The 25482-nt window shown below is 42.0% G+C and overlaps 1 protein-coding gene across 1 annotated transcript; it reads right to left on the bottom strand.

Moving 5' to 3' along the window:
* Positions 1-75: 75 nt before the first annotated feature.
* Positions 76-17726, bottom strand: LPL (lipoprotein lipase). Its single transcript, XM_066339228.1, is given in 11 exon segments — positions 76-2495; positions 3451-3555; positions 4730-4912; positions 5631-5751; positions 6840-7082; positions 7331-7564; positions 9436-9477; positions 9480-9546; positions 10141-10320; positions 10430-10596; positions 17466-17726. Coding segments are annotated over 11 exon segments (1452 nt in total). The 5' UTR covers positions 17530-17726; the 3' UTR covers positions 76-2449.
* Positions 17727-25482: the final 7756 nt, after the last annotated feature.

Below are 25482 nucleotides of genomic sequence, written 5' to 3'. Positions count from 1 at the left end.
TCAAGGACAGGCTCTGGCCTTCACAAAGAAGTTATAGCAGATGGCTTCATCAAAAGGAAAGTAGTGACTTCAGACTCAGTTTGAGAATTTTATTAAAACCATAGGTTTCTGTTCTATACAAAACTGAGGAGATTTCTAAAAAAAAAAAAGCATTAACGACATAGGAAACAATGCAATGTAAGTGGCTTGTTGATAAAAATCTCTGAAAGCTTTATACAGGATTAATACTACATGACTGTGTTAATGTAGAGACAGTCAGCAACTTTAGCAATATATACAAACTACCTTTACACTCATAAATATCTTATTTACAGCTAATAAATAACATCCAAAGCCAAATCATGTTTCCTTATGAAAAGAACCTTCACAATTTGTATCCAAATTCTAAATGTGTTTGTATTTGATCCTGTATTAAGAGCACAGGTGTCCAGATACTTTGCTGAAGAATTTTACTTCTAAGAGAAAATTGCAACAAAATGCAGAATCTATAGGGAATAAATCACTGTATTTATTTTTAGAGGTCTCAAATGCAGTGGCTCAGTACTCAACCCCACCCTCAGTGACTCATCACATCTCTGCTGTAGTTTAATCAAATGTGAAATCAAATGTGAGCAAATTCAGGGCTATTAATATTCCAACATATTGCACTGTTTAAGGCTTTTATCCCCAAATATACTAGCAGCTACAGTTGGAAATAGGAAACAAATTGTGCACATAAGCATACTTTTTTTTCCTTTGCTTTTAAGATTATGGGATGATGTTGGAGAAATCACCATCTCCATGCTGTCTTGCACATGCAGGAAAAAACTACAACACCCAGCATTAATAGCTAACATTACACTTTTCCAAATGTCTACTTTCAGCCCCTTGTACCTCCCCAGCATTTTGTTTACCCTCTAGAAAGCTAAAAGAGGGCTACTGCACCTTTCGGCACACTAGAAAATTATATGTTACTTAAAAATGGGGAAGCAGACTGCCTCCAATACACCTATTTTTTTACACTTGCAGCATTGATAATTTGGGTATTTTTCAGAGCACTCCTTCTTGTGGAGCACACAACCAGGCTGCTTTTAATTGGCTCAGCTCCTGCTTCCAGCTGAATTCCATCTCATGGCAGAAAACTAAGCAGCTCCTAGCACTGTATCACAGCCAAGAAACAAACAGAAATGGATCACTGGCAGTCATAATTCCAGTATAGGGAAGTATGAGCATCCTTGTCAGCTATCAAGTGGATTCACTTGCAGTGAATCCACATGCAGCTCCACTCAGCTGCATGACTGACACTTGGAGTCAAAGTGCAGAGAAACTGTGACGGTTTTGGCATACATGACGCAAGCAAGCAGGGAGAGGGTGGAGGGTGGGGGAAATATCTGTTTCCTGCATTTACTGGTAGCTCGATTCCTCTGCAGTTCCATTTTCACAGTGTTGAAGGCTAGACAGTTTCATTTGCAGTAACTGAAAGCATAGATGAAATATTAAATGTCTGCATAAGACACTGGCATCACTACCTTCTCCTACAGCTGTTATTTATTCCAGGGTAAGAGGCATAGAAGTATATAGCTTAACAGATCATACCTATTGCTAAGCAGCACTGGCATCTACCCCAAATTAAATACATTCATAACCACAAACTAAAAAATTCATCCCCATATTTAGTCAGTCCCTGACACCTTCTAATATTACACACAGCAAAGGTGGGTTTTTTTCACATGGGAAACCTACTTATTTGCTAAACACACACTTGAAAACTATGAACTCTCTTCACTGAACTGCCTGAAAATTAAGCTAGCCAAGACAGAATAAAAATCTGTCTAGTTTCAAATGACTCCTGAAAACAACAACAACAACAACAACAACAACAAAACCCAAAAACAAACAAAACACCCCAAAACAAACAAACAACCCCCCCCCAAAAACATACAAACAAGAAACAAAAACAAAACCAACCAAACAAAACAACAAAAAACACCCCCCCAAAAAACCACAACAACACCAACAACCAACCAACCAACCAACCAAAAAAAAAAAAAAAAAACACCAACCAAAAAACCAAAAACACCACCAACAAACCAACAAATAAAACCAAGTACAGGGCTTTGTTTCTTTTCAATAAATCTTAAAAAATCGCTATATAGGATCTGATGTCAAGAAACCTTGTCACAAGGCACCATGATTAAGCAAAATTAGCTATATCTTTTCAGCACTCCAAACCTTAGCAAGTTTTTTTGCAGGTTTCCTTTTGTTTTTAACTATTTGGATAATGTATCTTTATGGTTAGTAACTTCATATGCTGAGACTTTTTTACAAGAAGTCCCTAAAATAGCTAGGAATAGCAGGCAAAAATCCAGCAGCGGATAAATATTTCTATATATTTGGTTCTGAACATCCAGTCCACAGGGATGAACAGACTCTTCTCCTCCCCAGTGTGAAAAATCTTTGTTCTTGTCACTTAAGCAGATACATGAGCTGAATTTTCTTTTGAGGCTTTCTTGGTTCTGTGGAGAAAAAAATAAAAAATAAAGGTGATGTAAAACACTTGTTCTCTCTAGTCTTATTTTTTGAGAATTAAGATTTTAAAACTCCCTACTTAACAGGAAGATAAATTATGTGCTTGGGCTTCTCCTGGCTTCTGCTTGGTTTTATATCAGATACACACACAGAGGTCTCAAGGCCTGTCCCAGGTCATTGCTCCAGAGTAAGAGTCAGCACATGTGCATTTTTATGCAGATCTAGATCTCAGTCCCAGAAGTGTCCCCATGAGACCATTCACACACAGCAACTGAACTAAAATAAATATAACCACTTCTCTATCTCCAGCTTTAGTGGGTAAAGTCCAAAGACTTTCCCCACGTTTAACCTGGGTCAGGAAAATGATTGATAAAAATAATGAAGTGCACCAAAGGGCTATTAAACAAAGGCAGAATCTCTGATCCACAGATGTGAAAATCTCAGGAATTCACTCACTTGATGGCTGCCATAAGAAAGCAGTGTTCTAAGAAGAGCACCTTCATATGCCTGCTCCCTTCCTGTACTAGCCTCCAAATCTGCTGCTGGCCAGTGAGGAGGGAGGGTTCTGAGCTGACCGAGTATGGAAGTTTGAGTGTTCTGTAGCTAAGGGTAAGTGCAGGAGAATCTTGAGACAGAGACACGCTTTCCTCTTTGGGCTAGTGCCTTCTCTGTAACCTTCTCTAACAGTCCCTCATACTTGGCCACTGAGTGACTGAGAGGCAGTGACTAGCACCTGCTTCTCAGACATGCCAACAACCACACAAGGACAGCTAGCAGAGAAGTAAGCTAAGAGCTTTTTTAAGGGGCCATAAGCAAGCCTAGTCTAAGCTCTGAGGCTTCTGAAGCCTTGAGAAGAATAGTGCACAGGTCAATTAAAGGGAAAGTTTTATCATCACTCAAGTGGTAATAAAGCAATCTAAAACCAATAGTCATTACTCATACCCTCCTCTCTTCCTGCTGACGGGCTGCTCCGAGCATTTCACAAAAATTGCTGCTTCCTCTCCCTTACTGAGACGTGACGTGCCATCTCGAGAACAGAACACCACTCTGTGGAATAAACATTGGAAAATTCACATGACTGAGCCAAACATCCCTTTTTAATCTTAGAAAGAAGACTGGTGCTTGGAACCAGTCTTTTTACGTTGTCACGTGGGGCACTGCTATTTCACAGGCCTGTGAGAAAGTTATTTTTAAAAGAGAACTCTGTAACAAAAGAAATACTGTGCAAGAACTGGTAAATGAATTATACATGAGCATCAAAACATAGCCGTAGCTTTTCACTGATCCTTTGCAAAAAATCTTCTTGTGGCTAAGACAGCAGAAGTTCTATCCTAGAGTCTCTTGGATCTTTATTTACACCAGTCTCTACTTGAGTTTTTTGTCAGGTGAATGAACTTGGAAGGAAGCCATACTCTCTCAAATGTTTGCAAATGAAGTAGGTTGCAATTTCCAGAAAACATGAGCACTTGCTTTTCTATTTATCAGTACTTTCCCCACCCCTATATTTGTTCAGCTCTGATAACTGTTCTTTGATCAAGTAACTGACCTGCTTATTCAAAGAAGGAACTTATTATTATTTACTATACAATACATATGACACACATACTTTGTTCTGGGTCCATGTTCTGCAAACAGATCTCATGTTTAGTGAATATGAGTGTTTCAAAAGATTAATGTCAAAGCACTTCTATTCAGACTTTGATGTTTCAACATTCCCACATTAGCAATGTCCTGCAACAGTCATGTGTTTCAGTTTTCAGCCACCATTCAGGTGTTCAACCCCTAAGAAAATCTGTCTTAACTAAGCAATAATTTCTTGTGCAAACCCACTTTTGGAAGGATTTTTAAAAATCTTCATCTAAGCATGCTCTTTGTGACAAAATCTATGCAAACACATAGCATGAAAAACGAGGACAGAAAATGCAAACACAGTCAGTGATGCTGGTTCATGGAGATATTCTCCTGCATATTATAACTGACCTTATAGTGGGGTACAAACTAATTACATGGGAGTAAAACTACAAAATGCAAACCTCAGTGGAAGTGAACAACTGAACTAGCTGATATAAGTGGTGGTTTGACAGCACTGAAGCCCTGATTATCATTAAGTTGCACTTATTTGTAACTGCTTAACATGTTTGTCCCAGCCTGAGAGATACCAGAAATCAGGAAGCACTGTCAATTAGAACTAATATAGCTTATAACAATCAAAACAAGTTACTTTTTCTGAGTTTCTCCTGACTTCACTCTGATTCTCTGGATGTCAAATGTAAAAGGAGTCCACCAGTCTGACCAGCTGAAGAAGGTGTCTTTTTCCCACTGCAGCTTCAGCATAAGCAGATCTCCAATATCCACTTCTGTGTAAATGAGGAAGGAGAAGGTCTTGTTTGAGGAGACCTCAGGCCTGTGGTAAGGAGAATAAGAAAAAAAACCAACAAACACAGAAAACAATAAACTAAATGAAACCACCTGAAACTCTTGGACGCACCAAGAAAATTAAAGAGCAATAGAATCTATAATTTTTGTACTCCAGTGAAGGAAGCAACCTTCTTCATATCCAACCCTCGGACAGTCTGCCAGGCAGAGGCCGTCCTCTCCTGTCCTGGTGACTCTCAGAAAAAGCAGGTAATCACCACCCATAAACAGTGTACATTCCTCAGAGTAGAAAACAGGCTTTTGTGTTTTCCAGCTACATTCTCTGCCAGTCTGTGCCTAGGGATGTACACACAAACTTCTGCTTATTTGCAGAACTGTGAAAGCAAATCCCAAGTCCCCCTCAGCTTCTGCACTGAGACCTTCAGATATGTAAGTCTACTTTTAAGAAGATGTAACATGGTATAAAGATACTAAGAAGAAAATAAGAAAGCACTGGAAAAACTCTTATTAGGCTGAGTCACGGGTCAGACTTCACATTTCCATATTTCAGATATCTTATTAAGAAGAACTCCTGTTTTGGTTCATTAACTTCAGAAGTGAATGCAACTACCTCATCAAGGACAAGAGCAGATTCTGGAACCCTGTAAGATTACTGTAGCTGGAGCTAGAACAAGTTTTTCAGTTGAGACTTTAACAAATTAAGGTAAACTCAACAGTACTTTGCAGTTGTTTCTGTAGCTACTTACAGTGTGAAGGCAATGTTCTCACTCTCATCTAGAGTGCCATAGAGAGAGATTAGGAATGGCTGGTCTGTCTTGGTCATGTTAGTCTTTCCAAAGAAATGGATCTTGACCTGGTAATGAAAGACTGAAAGAATACAAAAAGAAAAAAAAAAAAAAAAAAGCCATTAGGAAAACGCAACCTCCAAAGAGACAGCTGGTGACAAAACCACCCTGCCTCACCTCTGAAAATCCTAGAAATCCTGGAATATGCCAACTTCACTAAAATGAGTTTATTTCCCTGCAGATGTCCAGGGAACTATTTTTGTGAGAATGTAAATATTATCAAAAAAGGCGATCACCATTAAAAGAACACCTTTGCAGTTCTTGCAGTTAAACTCTGCACTCAAGCTTCCACTATAATAACCCTAGGGTAGGCAGTACCACCTTCAAACATGCTATTGAACATGAAAGGCTTGCTATACTTGACCTGAAACAAGTGAACTGTGCCCTTTTCTTACAAGAGGCTTGGTAAAAGGAAAAAAAATCAACCCACTGACACTGCAGATTAAGCACCAAATGCCAACAGAACACGAGTCTTGCAGCTGCTCTAACAGTGTAGAAATGCACCTTCTGATTGCTGGTCCACCACACAATGCACGCTACAAGCACACCATGGGGTACAGGCAAAGCTAAGGAGGAAAATAAAGTAGTAAAATCCAACATTATTTTCCTAGCTGAAAGCCTCCCAGTTCTCTCTGGCATTGTCCTACTCAGACCTCCCACAGCAGCAACTGGAATCAAGAAGTGCTGTGTTATTTTAATGAGGGCTGGTGCTCCTCTAGCAAGTACAGTACCAAAGACACAAATCTGATGCTTGCACATCTTTAAATAAGGTGCTCAGCAGACTGAGCTGATTATTTCGCCAGCAGAAGGAAGTACTCATTTGGATGAAAACACTGAAAATTTTCCAAGTGATCAGGCAGCAGAGGAAGTCTAACTTTTGGTACTTAAAAACTTGCTACAAAATACCTCTTTTTGTACTCTGCCCCACATCACAAGTAAGGCAACGCTTTTCTCTGAGACTTGTATTCAATAGCAAACTACAGGCCAGCTTCCCCCCTGCTCACCACAGGCATCAAAGCATCAATATTCTCATCTGCAGCACACACCCACCGTGACACACAGCTGAGCACAAGTACCAATCTTGCTCACCAGTAAGCAAAGAGTACCTACCTTTATAGGGCATCTGAGCACGGGTTTTCAGATACATTTTGGTGTTTCTCTTTGTTCTCACTCTGTTGACCTTGTAACCCAAATTGTTGCAGCGGTTCTTGCGGCAGCTCAGGCAGAGGCCCTTCTCAAAGGCCTCCTTTGTATTGCAGCGGTAGGCCATGCTGGGCTTTTCTTCATTGAGAAGAGAGTCAATGAAGAGGTGGATGGATCTTTCATGGGAGCATTTCACCAGCTGATCCACATCTTGAAAGAATGAAAATGTGTAATACATACACATGCATGCATATGGTATAAACCCCTAAGCAATGCTGTCAGCAAGCACGACAGCTTGTTGGGCTTTATGGCAGAGCTGGGCTTTATAGGATGACTTTTAAAACCACTTGAAAGAACATATTCCTGTGCCTCTCAGAGATCTTTCTTTGCATGATACCTTGCAGGGCTATTCAGGTTTCCCTCAGAATGTTATACTGTTTGTTTCAGAGCAACCTCACCTCCAAAGCCTTTCTCAGCAATCAGACGCAGTGCTTCTCCCAAATTGCAACCTGGCTGGAAACCTCCACCATTTGGATAAATATCAATATGTCCAACAGGCTTCTGGATCCCAATGCTGCGGTCTGGAGAGCCTCGGGTGTAGGTGTGTAGGACATCCACAAACTGAGCATCATCCGGGGAGAGGCGGGTAAGTTCATCAGCATACTCAAAGGTAGGACCAGCAGGATCCAGGCCTTTAGGGGGCAAACCACAAAGACAAACAGATATTGTCTGCCAAAGATACTGACATCAATAACAAATGCCAAACTCATGGCTGCCACATTGGGCTCATTGAGACTATTGAGTTTTCCAGCAGAAATTACAGATGGATCATTTAAATAAATTCATGTATACAGGAGAATCAAATGCACTACTTTGAAATGTTATCATTGTTTAAAAAAACAAAAGTGTATGCAAACAATGGAAGGAAGACCAGCTAAATTCCTCAGAGCTGTAGTATTTCCAGTGGATGGAAGAAAGAAGCTCATTAGTATTTTCTCAATGTCTTCCTCCCTTGTCAAGAACTGTAGAACTTATATCTGAAGTGACTGAAGTATAGAAGAGTCTTCTGGGCAGCTCCATGACAGGGGAGCAAGTGGAAAACATAAATGAGGGCTTCACTCTCTATATACCAGAGGGGAAGGGGATTACTATGGTAACCTGTTAAGCTGCAGCAACACCGACACAAAAAAAAACCCCAAAAACTCGAAGTATTCTGCCAGTGAACAAGTACTATCTCTTGTTCAGACAGCTACCTAAGAGATGGCTGAAAGGGACACATCTTTTCTGCAGTCCTCAGCTGGGGACAGGCACATGTGCTGTTCAGCCACAGTTAGCCCAGCTCAGTCTGAGCTGCCTCCCCCTCAGCTGTGAGGGCTTCAGGGGCCACATTTTGTTGCTCCCTTTGCTTTCCCCAGGGAAAGATTCATCCCCAGCACCAAGAGAAACTGTGGAGGCATAACAGAGAGCTACTGACATGTCAGTGATTTGGCAACCTCAGTGAAAGCAGCAAAGCTGCAAGTTAGAGTAAAGAAACACAGAGGGACTAGAGCTTTGGCCTCCTGACTTTAATGTGCCACCTGTCAGGACTTGACCTTTCCAGATGTGACTGCTGCCTAGCCCACCTCTCAGCATTTTTGTGGATGTGGGGTCACAGCCAGGGTCAGGTGAAAGAGTAAAGGGTGTCAGGAGCTAGGCTCTCTTCTGAAGGGTGCTCTCAATCTCTCAGGAACAAAGATACCACAGATGAGCAATTTTCTTAGCCTCATTTGCTGATGCTGGCAATTCGTTTGTCACTGAGATCAGTGCTGGGGGCTCAGCTCTCCAGGTGCTGGGTTGTAAACCAGTCCCAGAGTGGCTATGCACTCTGCCTTGTCTAGCAGATTTCTCAGCCTCCAATAAAGATCTTAAAGAGACATCTAAGCAGACATGGCAAGAGGGCAACCATATGTCTTCTCCAAATTCTCACAGTACTATTTACAGCCTAGAGTATTTCTTGAGCCTGTTATGATTAACTTTGTAATAATCCACACTGGATCTCTTCTGGTTATCTGTCCAGTCTCCCTTTGAGCCGATATAAACTTCTTTAAAACATCTGCTTCATCCCGTGGCAAAGAGTTCTGCAGGTACTAAACTGCCTGCAGCAGAATTTATTTCCTGTTCTGTTTCAATGGCTCCCATTAGCTGCAAGGAATGACTCCTTGGATAAAGACAACCTGCTGAATTTCTCATGTTGCAAGAGATACTGTGACCTTTTCCAAGCCATGGTTTCTTAAGTCTCCACCACAACCCCCCAAACTACTCTTTTATCAGGGCCTACTCCTACCATTTATTTCTTGTAAAGAAGCAAATAAAGGCTTCTCACTCACCACCTTTGTTGTTATTTTCTGAATCTTTTTCCAGTTCTACCCCAGAAATATCAACTCTGCTGTTTCATTAAATCATGAATACATAACCAAAGTACTGCCAGCAAGCATCGATTATTCTGGTGATTTTTTAGTGGAACATAATGTCTCAGTATGGAAAGAGTTGCATCTCTCCACTCTACAGTCACAGGTTTTCTTACCAGTAATTCTGTTCACCTTCTTTTTGGTCAGGTTCCCAGCAATCCAGCAGCATGGGCACCTAGACTGTACCCCAGCAAGTGGAGATTGTTGAGAGGATAACTGAATTCCTCCTGCAGAAGAGAACATTTCAAAACCAAACACAAATCATCAGAAGACACAAAATAAAATGTTTTGTTAATACTGGGATTTTTGTTTGAGCCATGAATAATAGAAGAAACACTATACAGTTATCATGATTTTGTGCTATTGTAGGTTTCTTGATCTAACTAATTTATGGCTGAAATCTAAATTGAGAGGAATGCAAAATAAAGGACAGAACACAGGGCTTTTTCAGCCACCCTGTTTTCAGCCACCCTGTCCCTACAGTTTCTGGACCTCCTAAGGCACAGCACATTTCCAATTCCCAAGGACTGGCTGCTGTATAATGCATAGGAACTCTTCTTTCATAGCTATCTCTCACAGAGCCCTCAGAAATACTCTGGGCCCACAGACCACAATGTAAATTTCTGGAATGCACTAAAAAAGGCCTCTGAGTAGGAGATAGTCAGTAAACCAAAGCTGGAATTTCACCAGTCCAGTAAAACATCTGTCTGCAAAGAGTTTAATTCCATCTGCCCAACAGGAGATGATTAACACAGCTACACCATTGCTGTTTTGTCCCCTATGAGATTACACAGAATTCGAGATGTGTCTCCACATCTTACCTCCAGCCAGTCAATAAACGTAGCAACATCCTTTCCCACCAGCCTGGTGTACCCTGCAGACACTGGGTAGTGCTGCTGAGCTCGAACTAGCCAGTCCACCACAATGACGTTCGAGTCAGGCTCCCTCTTGTACAGAGCATCCACCAGCTTCGGCACCCAACTTTCATACATCCCTGTCACCTGTTGGTTTTGGTGATTTTAATTAAAGCAGGAGATATGTTAATATATCTGCGAGACACTTCTGCACAATTTATCAGTTAAAAGGCAGATTCCTCCTACTTCCTCTTACCGTCCATCCATGGATCACCACAAAGGTTTTACTGGTATGATTGAAGTTGCACTGTGCCAGGCTCTTCACCTGCCCAGGAACAAGGTAGCAGACATCCTCATCAGGCTCTGCAGGTGTCCGTAAAGAGAATTTGCTCTCAATTCCCTCAAAATTGTTTTCATCTTCTGCTGTAAGAGCACAAAAAACCCACATATAGTAGTGCTTTAGAAGTACTAGGACAAAGTATGAAGGCATAGGTACAAAGTTGGAAAGATATTTGGAACACTCAAGAAATGGGATGTGTGGTTCTCATCTCCTATAACACTCAACAGACACACAACAGCCATGTAAAGAGGAAATCAAAAGGTGAAATTGCTCTTTCCAAGGTCCTGCTAAAACACTAAGAATCTGCTGAGCTATCAGAGAAGTATGAATCCATTTTAAGAGTCAATATTTTCCCTATTACATTAAACAGGAAACCTCTTAAGTATCACAAGAATACAGAAAACTGCATGGAACAGTCACAGACAGTCATCCAGGACAGCAGATAGTTACTACCATATTATTACATATTTTGATGGTGTGTCTTCCACATCACCTCACCATTAATCACTGCCTAACAAGGTCCTCTATTACACCATGTAGTTGTAGCACATTAAAAGCTGTGAAGTCACCACTGTTCTACAAAATACTAATTTTAAGTTTTGACCAACAAACAGCAGGTGGGAAGATCAGACACCCATCAGAGAAACTGAACTAGCAAACCAGCAGTCTATTTTGGAGCACATTTTCAGGTCATCTGATAACCTACAGAAAAATAAGCTACAGAAAGATATCTTCTGCTGCCTGAAGCAGAGCGAAGGAGGGTGGGGAAGGAGGTGCAGATCATGTATACTGGTGGTAACAAAATATGTCATGGCCTGCAAAGATCACTCCCTCCAACTTCCAGATTCAAAATTTAAGTACTCCTTTTCCTAGCAAGACAGAGAAGTGCCCTAAGCCTTCATACTCACTATTACCTTTGCGAAGAATCTTAAACATCTCCTCTTTTTATGCCTGATTCAACTCTTAAATGCCTCTATGTACAGCACGCCCTGTAATAAACTTTTCAAAACCCAGTTTTGCACCGGTTTGGCAGCTTGAGTTAGACAAATATTGATTACCTGTTTTTCAATTGCAGCTGAACTTATGCCAACTCTGTCCTGCTCCGCATTGTCTTTCCTGGCATAAAGACCACCAACCTTTCACAAACTCCTAAACACACATTAATGAATGGCTCTAAGCCACCATAGGGAATACAAATGGACAAGGTAAGGACCTTATGCTAGGCATGCAAAACAGATTTCCACTCTTTTTTTCCTACTGAAAAGAGGTTTTCTATGATAATTGCTAGATTTGTATTTCCTGCATGAAGTTGTACCACATCACTCAGGTGACAAATAACTAACAATTCTTTTTTTTTCCAAAAGAGGTTTTCTGGTCTTCTCATTCAAGCTACCATAAACAGCACGGCACTGACTTATGTCTGACCTAACCTCAGGGAGCTCTATAAAGTCTGGAAAGTTCTTACTGTGTTTGGAGGGTCACAAGAAATTAGGGTCTATCCTTTTGCATCAGGTCTGAAACCAGCACAGAGCCTTGCAACAAATGCTTATATAGCAGTCTCAGAGAAACTTGTCAGCCATAATCAATGGCTTAACATTGCCCAAGTTCAGCAGGATTTCTCACCTGTCAAAGCAGGAAAGCAAGAACCATTCACTGAACAGAGGCAGTACTCAGCTTTAGGTTTTGACCTTGACTGTGCTAGGCTGGCTAGCTAATCCAGGATAATTACACTGAGGGCCCCCTTCCTGCCTCTTTCATTCTAAAGAAAGGTGTTTTTCATAGACCTTACCCTTCCTTCTACCAGCAGAAGTATTCACATAATGGTAAATATAACATTTTACTCACTAATGAAAGCTAAATTTATCAAACTAACCTAATATTTGAACCTTTTCTATATTTTTGCATGTTCAAAATTTCTCTTTGTCATCAACTGACAGTATAAAACACTTTTTTGGAACAAATCTTTAGACCTATATTATTAACCATTTGGCCAGAAAAAGTCCCAAAGGCTCGTTGGTTAAATATCAACTATAACTTTTCACTCAGCTGTGAATCAGTAAAGCCTTGAAAGGAACAAGAACAGATATCAACTGCAAGGCATACAACACTAGGACTTTCAATTATGTATATTCCCTCCCAGTACAGGAAGGCGAACAAGAATAGTCCACCTGTTCACTAGCTAATAGTGCTTCCTTTCATACTTAGATATCATTTCCCTTCTGGATTAAACTTATCTGATAATCATCCAAAATCTAAATTACATTGATATCCTGTCTTGTAGTGTGTTTTCAATTACAAACACATGCTAGAATTTGCATGTAAGTTCAGACGACAGCTCTTTTGGAAACAGGCTCATAGGAAATTTACAATTCAAAGTGTACTATACTTAAGGGTACACTTGGAAAAGTGCACCAAGCTTAGAAAGATTGCAATACAGTGGTACCTGCCACTGAAGACGTGCTAAGTGCTTCGTACATATTTGCATGTTTTAGTCTAAAAACCTTTGATGGGGATTTGAGAACATAAAATCACTGAGATACAGTCACCACCAGGAAAGTAGCAGCTGCAAAGCAACAGCCCAAGAGTTAGGGAAATGGCAGGCAGCCACTTTTCTCACTTAACTATGTTGTATGAGGAATTAGAAAGTCAGAAGAAATTACTGTTATCATCTTATGCCCACAAAAAGTGTCATGTTATCTTATGTCCACATATGGTCAGCTCCCAGCAGGCAAGATACCCTTTGGATGAGGGAAGTGTGCGTGTAGTGGATTTGCTTACAGAATTCTTCATGGTGTGCTCATCAAGAAGCTTTCCTCAGAATTTGCCTGAGGAAATTTGTCAATTTGGCTTTGCAAATTCTATACGGTTCAGGGCAGAAGATATCTTGTCTACACCAAAGGTTCTGCTTGCACACATGGTACAGTATCACTTCACATCCCAGCTTCTGCAGAATACAGGTACACATAGTCTGTATGCAATTACCACACAGACCAACATCTACATGAACCATGCTTTAAACTTGAAGTAGAGAAGTTACACAACATTTTCTGAAGTTATCATTTCAGAAAACCAGCATTTCCCACTTCTGCTTTCATACCTCAGCGCATTTCTTGGTCTATTTACAAAAAGTATTCAGAACCAAACTTTGTCATTCAATAGACTTTTGTCACAGACCTTTTCCTCACAGACTTAAAGGGAGAAGTTTCCTTGAATTATGTCCTTATTCAGTGAACCATTGGGCCTCATTCTTACACAATGAAGTGCAGAGACAGCCAATGTACACACTCCCCATGGTTTAGTTAATAAGATGTTGTAATTCAAGTTAATTAAACCACAGAAAAAAACAAAAATAGTTTGTTTTCAGCATGTTTCTGAGAGGTGGATAGAAATTTATCTGAATGAACATCATAGTTTTCATAATATAGATACAAAGATTAGATACCAAGAAATACACATATATCCATGTTGAGATACCGAGTAGCTTTTCATTACAAGAATGCAAGTCTCATTTCTGAACAAGGCCTTTGAATAAAACAGGAAGTAAATACATGCAGACAAAAAGGAAACCCATGTTTTTGCTAAACACTACACTTTCCCAGACATATTTCGGAAAAGGTACAAAGACACATGTTGTGTATTGCCAAAGCTCCCAGCACATAGTTACAAATACAAGCACCTGATGCAAAACAACGTTTTCAATCTATCCTTTATGTGCTCACAGTTAACACAATCTACAAAGGAATTATTTAGGGAACTGAAGCAGAATTAAGGGAACAGAATTAAGAATTAAATTACCAATTCCAGATGGAAGCTGGCTTTTCCTTTTGGCTGCATCGCCAAAACATCACCATTTTGTCACGCTAGAAGTTTTCTGATGCTTTTCTTAGACCTCTACTTCCACAATATGAGCTTCCATATTTAAAAAATATAAAAAGCTGTCTTGTGCAGTAAGGTATCAAGAACCTCACAGAACTCAAAGAAAGTGGGGGAGAAAAAACACTCACTAACTGAGAAGTCAGTAGTTTTGTTTTTCCTGTCCAAAGTTTGTGACACTTTGGACTTGCAACTTGTGAAATTCCATTCAGGTAGGGACTCCTATCAATTTTGAAAGCATCCCACTGACTTTAGGCATTCGGACACACTAATCATGAGAATTCAGTTTGACGTTTCTTTCACAGGAAGCCCAAGGCAACTTGGCAGATTATTTTGGCTGTGAAAACCATTTGCCACTGGTTAGCTGGGTGGAGAATATGAGTCTTCAGGAAGTAACAACATCTGGAATATTAATGAAAAGTTACACTGCCCACATCACACAAGTTGCCAAAATATGACAACAATGTGTTTGCCAGAATAAGCACACCTAAGCTATGGTTTAAAAGGGAATCTTTGATAAACAACAATTTCCTAGCATAATGCACTCAGAAATGGAAGTACTATTAGGTAGGTGCAAAGATCCCTAAAAATTATACTGCTAGACTGTGTCTATTATAGCCCACACAGACATGCATGCACACACATGCACAGCAGCAAACATCTGCACAAAACATTGAACATTTACCAGCTGTACTTAACTGGGCTAAAATCTTCCTTCAGCTGACAATCAGCATTAGGATCACCCATCAATCAGTCATATGGAATTCCTAAGATTCTGAAGCAAATTCACAGTGAGCTGTAGTAAAGGCCTTACACCACAGAAATGGTTATTGTTTAATTTGATCTACATCTATAAAACTGAAAGCCGACTATTGTGGTGTGTGCAATCCCAGGAAACCTACCTTAACAAATCAGGTTATTTTTTTAACCTTGCTGCAAAAATATTACAACTTCAAGTTTATTTTATGTATTCCTTAATGGCAGAGCCCTGAGAGTAAGTTCTTCCCTGGTGGGGCCAAGGGAAAGACTTCTGGCAAGCTACTAGGCACAAGTTCAGAAGATAAGCAAAACCCCCCAGCTCAAGTTCTGCAGCTGGCAAAGCTGCTGTTCTCACAATGTACACAGGGGTGCCCACCCCTCTCCATGGTACTCCCTGTCAAATATTACTCAGCTGCAGCTGGGACACTTGAGACTCAATCCAGCAGATATCTAGCCATCCATCAGTCCCTCTGGGATATCTGAAATTAGCCCAAGACAATTAAAATGTAGCCACTGTCAGACTTTGCAGTAATATAGAGGTAAGATGCATGAGAAAGTCCTATCGTCCAAGTACTTTCTGCACAGAGGAGATTCCAGCAAACTTTTAGGGCTGCTGGTGATCTCCAGCACAACTTGATGCCTGAGACCTCACCTCCTTCTCAGAAATGCATTGCTTCTCAAAAGGCCATGCCACAGCTGTCCTGGTATGTCTATCCCAAACGATAGCCATAGAAAAATTCATCAACTCACATCATATAACATTGTAAATATGCTGATTCTGGAATTACACTGGTAAAAATAAGGATCTAACTATATTCCTAGCAAGGTTTTTATCTTTTCCTGGAACACCAACATTTTCTTCACCTAGAAAGTATTTTTCTATGTTGTTTTTTAAATACTCTGGATTCCTGGAGGGCGGATCATGTGTTTTCTGTGGTTTCAAAACACTTTTTACTGGGGTGTGCATGGAAAAGTGTGGAGCTAAAGGATTGAATTGCTTTAGGATGAACACACAACCTGCTTCATACAACCTGCTCCTAAGAAGAAATAATGAAATTATTAGTAAGTCTGCAGAAATCAGTTCTTGCAGGGATGAAAGCTTTCTCTGAGAAGAGTTATTTTACTGTATAGAACTGGATACTGTGATGAAAACTGATTTTGATTGTCTCTGATGGCACAAGATTAGATTCAAAACTAGAATACATTCCTTTCGCCGCGTACCCTAGCACCCCATCCTCTTACTTTTGAATACTTCCCTTCAGCTTCCTTGTATACAAAGAAGTAACAAAGGCATCCACAGCAGAAAAACTAGCAGTTTATATATTCCAGTTTAGGAATCACAAAGCAGCTCTAGGAACTACAGCCACCTTTCTTCTAAGGGCAGAAACTTTTAAAAATAGATACTGTGTGTGGAAGATCAGTGTAAGAAAGTAAGCAAGTAAGCTTGTGACAGGTCACTGGTAACAATATTTTCAGAGCTTTTTTTTTTTTTTTTTTTTTTAGTTTTTAAGCTTGAGGAAGAGTGGTGGTCACCTAAAACTAGTCTCTTTGCTCATAACAGCTTCGATTACATTGTGATTATTGAGAGAACATTAGTGAAAAAGTAGCACCATTTGCACTCTTCCACTTCTTGTAGCCTGGACAGGGTGTCTATGCACAAGTGCAGGTACAACAGGAAGAGTGCAAACACAGTCATAAGTGAACCTCGAGAGAGTAAATCTCTCTGTTCACTTTTCTCCGAGTGGATACTGCTCATTACGGGCGTAACTACAACTCAAACACAGTACCACATTAACGATGAAATTCAGCCTTGCCTTGTCTAGGATCAAGAACTGTACGAAGCTGAGAAGCTGGGATGGATGAGTTCCCACGGAGGAGGAAACGGAGGGACCTTACCGTGGTGCTACTGCTGTGCAAATCCCTTGCTGGGGCAAGAGAATCTCTGAAGACACCCTTGTCTCTGGGAAAAAATATATCCCAAAGCTCAACAGGTCGCGCCATCAGCCCAGCAGGTGTGCCTTGAGGTTGGGTGGGGAACAGGCTCCAGGTCTCTCGTAACAGGATGGACGTTCCCTCCCGTGTCGCTCACCAGCGCCCTGCAAGCCCACTCCGCGACTCCCGGGTCCCGCAGCATCCCAAGCACCCCGGGATAGCTTCACAAAGGAAAGATTGCGAACTCCCCTTTCCCCGCCAGGCCGGCAGCACTTCCCCCCAAGCTCCCCTCTCCCAAAAGCAACAGGCATGCCCGGCAGCTCCCCGGTGCACCGCGTGTCCCGTGCGTGCTCCGGGAGCCATCCCGGCCCCCCGTCCCGGGACTCACCGCCGAGAGCAGCCACCCAGCGCAGGCACAGGCACACGGCCGCCAGGAACGCCTTCCTCCACATCTCGCCTCCGGCCGCAAAAGTTTCGTCGCGAGAAGAGAAATGAATTTTAAGAAAATTTTAAAATAAGTAAGGTTTTTTTTTTCTTTAAAAACTTATGATAACTAAACAGAAGTGCGGCGCAGAAGCGCAGTAATAGACAGGGCAGCCCAGGGAGCGCCCAGCAGCGCCGACGCCGCGCCCGCCCTCTCTTATGTCCCGGGCAGTATGCAAATATACAATTGAAATATGCAAATATGCAAATGAAAGGCTCCGTGCCCATGGGCGAGCGCCGCTGGGGGGGGCGGGGCGCGGGGCGGGTTCGGGTCCTGGCCCGGCGCTCTCTAGGGCGCAGCGCGGCGCCGGGATGGAGCGGAGCGCGGCGAGACCGTATGGAACACAGCGCCTAGAGCCCTTGGCTCCGAGCCCTCCTTGGGCCAGGCTCTCACAGCCCCTCCCACAGCCCTCGGCAGCCCTGTCCCCGCAGCCAGGATGCGGCCCCGACGTTTCACCCCCTTGGTCTTTACTGCCTGTGGCGACCTAGCTTCTGCTATGCCTCTGGTGGGGTCTTCCTTCCCATTTCTGCTTTGCACCAGTAACCAGCAGCTAGCTGCATTTTCTGTACAGTGCTTGAGCAGGACCTTCGGCTGTTGCCTTGAAAAATTTGCCGAGACCTTGTCTTGCAGAATCCAGGGAGATAGAAGTTTGGAGAAAAAGTTAATTCACTGGCAATTGACATTCTGTGGTCCTGAGAAATAAAAAATTGATTCCTTGAGCTCTTCAACTCCTCTGCCCTCCGCTCAGAAATCTGGTTTGCACTGAGATTTGCATTGGCAGCCAGTGGGTGAAAGATCAGTTATGTAAGGACATTAATTTAATAATACCAGTTTTCATTTCATTGTGCAGGTTTGTTGCCAAAGGCTCCGCTTCATAAAGAAACTTATGAAGAAGAAACACAGGGAATGAGGACTCCCTGGGTTTTACAATGTGAAGCAAATGGGACTCACTTCAAGGGTAAACAGATCTTACTCATACAGACACCTTAGGGAGACCAAAACATATCTGGTTTATATTAGTGAGATTGTTCAGCAAGAGATTGCTAAAGTGTAGCAGTAGTACTGGGTCACCTTTCCAACTTTAGGTTCTGCTAAAGACCAGTAATATCTCTATGTGAGAATACATTTTCCCCCCAAGACACAACTAGAGTTTCCTCCATCAGCAGTTGCTATTTATATCCAGAAGGCATCAGAAGAATTTAGTGAGGGTACAAACTGTTCATGCTGAAACTTTTCCTTTGAGACAACTGAGTGGCAGGAAGGGGGCTAACACAGCGTGTGAGGCAGGGAGAGAGGCTGGCAGTCTGAGCAGGAGGTTGGAGGTGAAGAGGCAGGAGACACCAGCCTTCCTCCCCAGAGAATGGTAGTGATGTGAGCACGGAAAAGTATGGTTTCTGCTGCTGCTTGCTAAGTACTGAGCATATCCTCTGACACACGGCGTTTGAGACCCTCTTGTCAAAACAATAGCAAGAATTTTTTCATATCTTTCGTTTCCCCAAGTGTGGACTAAACAATGCATTTCTCTTGATCTAATTTGGTTGAAACTCTTTAGTGTAACATCTCCCTTAGAAATCAGCCTGACTCTATCTAGGGTCAGACATCCCTTCGTAGAAAATTTCATTCCCTGATGGCAGCATAAGGCAAACTAAAAGAACAAAACAGTTTAAGGCAGGCTGCTGTTACAAAGACTGTCAGGTCACCCTAACCACAAGTGATACTACCTACCCATCAGAACAAAACAGGATATGAAGTCTGATTTGCACAATTACAATCCACAGCTACTGCAGGGAAAACAAACAAACAAACAAAAAAGCTTACAATATTACATATTACATTAATTTTAGGGGAAAGAAGCAGCATCATTTTAACTGCTTATAGGATCAGGTAGAAAGGAGCAGTGACAGTGCTTGGCACACCAGCCCTGGGAGAGATTGCTGGCCCTGTCTCTAAATCCACAGGCTGTAATCAGATTTACAGTTAGCTCCTGATATAGTTTGTGAAACCCATCAATAGCAAGGGCAGGCAGCAGGTTAACACAGAATGAAATCGAATTTGTTACACTGAAAAAAGGCTTGTTTGAATAATTTTTTCTCCATGCCCATGCTTCACTTCAAGACATAGGTATGTATTTAAGAAAGAGTTATGCAAAATGTCCATCAAATTAAAGTGGACAAAAAAATAAAATTAAAAGGAGGAAGATTAACCCCAAAAAGCTAAAAAAAACCCTTCAAGTATGCAAGATGGGGGGAAGGGGATAATTCTGATTTCATAGATCTTGAACAAATTGCCTAAGTCTGTTGTAAACTCAGATGTAAAATAATCTGAAATAGATTATTATCTGGAACACAGCATTTTCCAACATTTAAAAAATGTTTTTCCCTTGCAGATAATCGTGATTGGATGGAAAAAAAGCTCCACGGCATCAACTCAAGGTGCTTCAGTGCAATCATTAATTGGACTTGAGTTCCTCTTCCTCTGTGAAATACATAATCCTGGAGGGGAAAGCAAAGCTCTGTCTGTAAAACAGAGCCTGATTTACGATAGTCATGGACTCCAAAGTGGGTAAAAGGTACTATAGTAAGAGCTAAAATATATTGCTTCAAATTAGGAATAGGGGGAAGCCTGTACTTTGGAGAGAGAACTTGCATAACTAGACTGGTACTTGCACCCACAGACCATGTAGAAGGTTAAAGTGAAAACAAGCCCAGAAGTGTCTCCAACACAACATGGGCAGCATTGTGGTGCAGCTGTGCCAAACTCTGAGCAAATTCACTGGCCTCACACAACAACGAGCAAGGGGAGAACCAACCAAAACTTCATTTCCACAACAATGCTCCAAAGAGCTTGAAGCACAGTGAGAACAGAAGCGGGGTGACACAACATGACACTTCTGCTTTAACATAAAGGTACTGCTTTAACATAAAGGATTTTATAACTGAGGGTGAGACATCTTCCAACTAAAGTATCTGCTTAGAAACAAGTAGAAAACATTCTAGTCTCCTTCTGACTAAGAAATACAAGTAAGATGTGGGGGTTTTTATTTCTGAAAATATTTGGATTTTTTCTTTCCCCACCCAGAAGAAAAATAGTGAAAATAAAGCCAAAAAGTCAGCATAAGCTTCCAGAGGATTTCTGCACTCATAAGTTCAAAGAAACAAACAAAAAAGGATCCTTTTCTCCTACTTTCAGTTTGTTCAAATATATGAGTTAAATTATTATTTTTAATGTTTTTTCTGAAAATCAGTCATGTTTTAATGAAACTCCAGTTTGGGAATAAAAGAATTACTCTTCCCTGCCTGGTTTAGAAACAACTAACTAGGCTACAGCAATAATTTTACATGCAGCAGAAGTCCTCTTGTCCAGGGCTGAGCCTCTTTGCTTCAAGCAAGGAGCAACCCAACATCAAGACACCCAGGGGCTTGAGGTGACTATTGAGCCTGTCCCACCTACATTCTTCAACAAGCCCTTTTGTGGCCCAGTATTTGCCTGCTTTTCCACACTGGCAGTGAACAAGGACCACAGGTGTCTTTCATCAGGGGCAGGGACAGCCCAGTGACAGGCAGATGTCCAGGCAGGTGAGAGCTGCAGTTGGACCAAGGCCTGTGTATGGTGGTTATCCTCAATCTCTCCACACGGGCAGTAGTGGGAAAGGTGTGGCAGCAGGAACAACCTGGATGTCTGCTTAGGGACATAATATATGTGCCTTCACTAACCCCTGTTAGTACCTGGAAGAGCCCAGCTGAAGACATAGAAATATGGGGAGCTATGCAGCAGCTGCAGCTCTGACTGCAATAGACAGGACACCTGTTCTTCCTGTTAACTTTCCTATTTCTCTGAGAGTTCTTCCAGTCTTTGGCATCACACAGGAAACAAGAGGCTTGTGTTAAACAGCCTTTAGCTGTTATGTCTTGAGATATTTATCCTTTCTATTTCTGCGATATCATTTGCTGTTCTGTTCCCAGGTTGTCTTATCTCACAGACAAGGTCCTCTAACTGATTAACACAAGGATTCATTCCTCTTCATCCCACTCTCTTATTTCCAGTGTACTATGTAAGCAACTAATTCCTTTAAAAAAAAAGAGTTATGGAATAGAGAAGGATGCCCTGCTCTGGTAGTGAGTTGTGGAGTAACCTCATGCTGTGATTTTCTCAACTGCTCTTTAATTAATTATCACACTAATGGCAGTGCCTGCCAAAGTCAGCCAGCTGTCTTGCCAGACACATCTTTCAAAATGCAGTGCCAAGGGAGAGACATTCCAGCACCCTGTTTGGGGTGGCGTCTAGGGGAGTGTAGTTCAAGTCTCCCATTCATTGGCCATGGGGCTGGTGTTCTGACCAGCTATGGTCTCCTCTTGCTTTTCCTCACGTGGCTCCCAAGTCCTGCCTGCAGTAGGTTAAAGATGACGTTGTCTGAAACTTTTGTAAGGTTACGAAAATGTGCAAGGGCATGGGGGAGAAGGAGAGAGAGATTTTTGGCTGACTAAAACTGCTCAGTACTAGTAGTGCTCAGGTGCCTGTAAGGGCAGAAGCAAGTTCCTGCATTTTGCCAGCAGTGTGCCTGGTAGAGAGACTTCAGCATCCCCTGTTCTCCCATGTTGTTCTCCTACAATTTGCTACATCTATATCTCTAACTCTGGGAAGAGAGCCTTCTCACACAGGTCCCAGGTTGGCAGTCTGTGCTCCTGCTTGCCAAGGGGAGAGTGAGTAGGATGAGAGAGCAATGTACAGCAACACCACCGTGGGAAAATGAATGTGTCATTTCCGTCACAAGGAATGTACCAGGGAAGAGAATCCACTTCTCTGGCCTCTGGGCTATCCAACGAGGGAGAGGATAATTGCAGGCTCTCAGCTTTCCCTTTATTTCACTCTACAAGGTTGACAGATGGTGTGTGGTGCAGCCAAGGCTGGATTCCAATTCGTATCTCCTTTAGTTGCTTGCAACTTACTGAGAACAGATTCATCCTTGGGCTGACATTTCCATCTCATCCCAAAGGGGATTTGTTTTAATTTTCATTTAAAGTTTCAGCTGACTTAGCATTGCTTCTCTGGAGTTTTGCAACTGGTAAGTAAAAACACCCCCTTGGCCCAACTCTCCTGCTGTGGACAACCAAACTCGGCGCTCGTGGAGTGAGGGTGTGCTCCCCAAAGGACAGCTCAGCCCGCCTGCAGTCAAAGCACACTTATGCAGTGCCTCCAAGAACTACGGAGAAATCCAGCAGTGATTTTGTGTTCCTAACCTTTATAGTTATCAGTTTTACTTCTCATGGAGGTTTAAAAGATTTCAAGCAAAGCCAGAGCTCAGTTCATGATTTGCCTTCAAACTATGACCAGAAAATAGGCTGAGTTTACATACACACAGTAAAATTTCCCTGACTGATCTATTCTATTTGCCACAAGTAAGCAAACAAGAAATAGTATTTATTTCCACCTACTTCTTTCATTGTATTACTTCGCTATCTTGACAAGTATGCTGACATTTTCAGGAACATGTGCTGCTACGGTCAATGTCCCAGAGATACTCTTGCCAAAACTAAGAGATGGCAACAAAGAGGAGACACAAGAAAGAAGATAAGGGGAGAGGAAGGATGAGGGCCACAGTGATAAGATCTCACTGTTCATCCATCAACTCCAAACACAATGGAAATTAGGGAGAAACCTGAAAAATGGCCAGCCTGGGTCCCTAGTCATGGAAATCTTCAGACCCCACAGACAGGTTCTCCAGGTTGGAAAATCACATTTTCCCTAGGGGGTCTCTTTTTTAGAGACAGCTTGTGAGGAAAGTAGGCATCAAGTACATCAACTTGGCCTTCAGGGCATCAAATGATGCCATGATTGACATCTACAGCCACAAATCTGGCAAACACATTTTCTGTTTTGAAGTTGCAAAGTTTGTCACATTTACTGTGCAAGTCATGTGCCTGTCATTGAAGACATTGCCACATAACACACCACAGAAAGGCATGTTCCAGCTCTGCTGGAGTCCAGGGGCATCAGCTCTATGTATCAAGGGCAGCCTTGGAAGCAGAAAGTACAGCCAGTCCACTTCAGGGTCCTCTTCACCAGGCAGAGGATACACAGAGCAGATGGAAACTTGGCTGATTTGATGGTCTCTGATACCACCTTCCTCCTGACTCACTGTGGCTGTTCCTCAGCACTCCCCGTGGGATCCTAGCAGGCAGCAGTGATCCAGGTGAGAGGAAACCACCCTCTGCAGCCCCTAAGGCCATGTGTAAGTGCTTTACATGAGAGTGAGAAGCCAAGGCACCTACGACTGAAATGGCTTGCCCCAAGGCTGTGTAGAGAGTGAAGAGCATAAAGAAACCCAAGCACATACTGTCCTCAGCACGGCAGGCCCTCCACTTAATGTCCTTTCTAAGGGATGTAAAACCAGGAAAAAAAAAATGGAAAAGAGCTAAAAGTATTTTCTGATTCCATCTCCTCTAGAAGACACAGATATCAGGCTCCACCAGTACCTTCATCTCCTCCACACTCACATCTCCGGAGAGTCTTGGGTAATTTTCGTTTTCATGTATAATGGTGAAAAAATAGTCATGTGTGTTTATACACAAGTCTGCAGTTGTGCAGATGGTAGGACATCAAGCAAAAATGGTTATTCTTATACACTGTCCTGTTTTCCTACTATGGCAAGCACCTGACTAAATGTCCCTGTGTTTAAGGTTATAAAGAGGCCATTCAAGGGACCACTAAAAGGCTTAGAAATCTCCAAGGATCAGACTCCAGGCATGAATTAGGTAATGGTCACATTAACAGAGCCTGTTTTTCCAAGGCAGCTGATAACATTGTAACTACCAAACTATGACATAAATTTGCCCCAGGAAACGAGCAAAATAGCTTTGTGGGTTGTTTCAAATTACTTATCCTGAGGGAATTTTAAGAATTCCTGTTAAATAATCAGGGACATGTGAACTTGATTTTAGATCTGTCTGATGCCAGGAGAACTCTGGGAATGCAGCTCTTTTAATGCATTGGTTTCTTTGTTATTGAGTGAATTTCTTCCTCAAATTTTTCAGTGTTAGGATTTAAAGGCATTCACATCCTTAGGTACTATTTTATATTGGTATAAGAACTGAGGCTTGCTTCCAGTCCTTTGCATGTTGGAACATAAAAATGCATTTTTCAACCTAAGGCAAACATAAAATATATTTTTTTTAACTTAAAACAGGTAAATAAAATCACATGAAATTTCTCAGTGAACAGTGTCGAGGCCTCAAAAAACTGAGGTGGGCCTGCAGGGGCAGTGAAAACTGGCTTTGACAAGTGGGAAGGTCCCAGGAACATGTCTGCTTTGCTGTTGGAACTGGACAGCCTCACACCAGCCACTCACCAGGTCCCCAGACCAAAGCTGAGCTTTTGCTGGGCACAGGAGCACACGGTAGGTTCAGTGCTGCCTCAGTCAACACACCACAGTGCACCAAGGCCTGTGCGCTGGAGCTAGGCTTTTCCTCTCCAGTGAAAAGAAATTATTAACTCTCCACTGCTGATCTGTATTTTCCTCCAAGCACTTTCCTGAGGCCACTTTGATGTAAACCTGACAAAATTTTCTTTCGCACAAGATTTCCCACAGACTACCAAATGGCCTCAGCCTTCTTGGTGCTCAGTCTTACCACTCAGCTCTCATTGGGTGCCTTAACTTACCTCTAGTCCAGGACCAAATGAGCACTTTCCCAGCCAGGAGCTGTACCACAGATTTTTATGCAAAAGGCACTTTCTATCTCTTCCACATGCTCCCATTGCTTCTAACAGAGATGGCTTTTTCCAAGGAAATCTGCATTTACCAGTCACTATGAAGATGTTTGGCTGCTTGATGCTTATGCACCCTGAAGACCAAAATGAGGACTCTCTTCAGTAGCAGTCCTGACCTAGATGCGATCCTGAGTTCAGCTCTTAGAAATGCCACTAA

Source organism: Sylvia atricapilla, chromosome Z, assembly GCF_009819655.1.
Source record: "Sylvia atricapilla isolate bSylAtr1 chromosome Z, bSylAtr1.pri, whole genome shotgun sequence".
In the NCBI taxonomy this organism is placed as follows: Eukaryota; Metazoa; Chordata; class Aves; order Passeriformes; family Sylviidae; genus Sylvia; species Sylvia atricapilla.
Note: the sequence above shows the minus strand (reverse complement) of the source record. Positions and strands in the feature narration are given on the sequence as shown.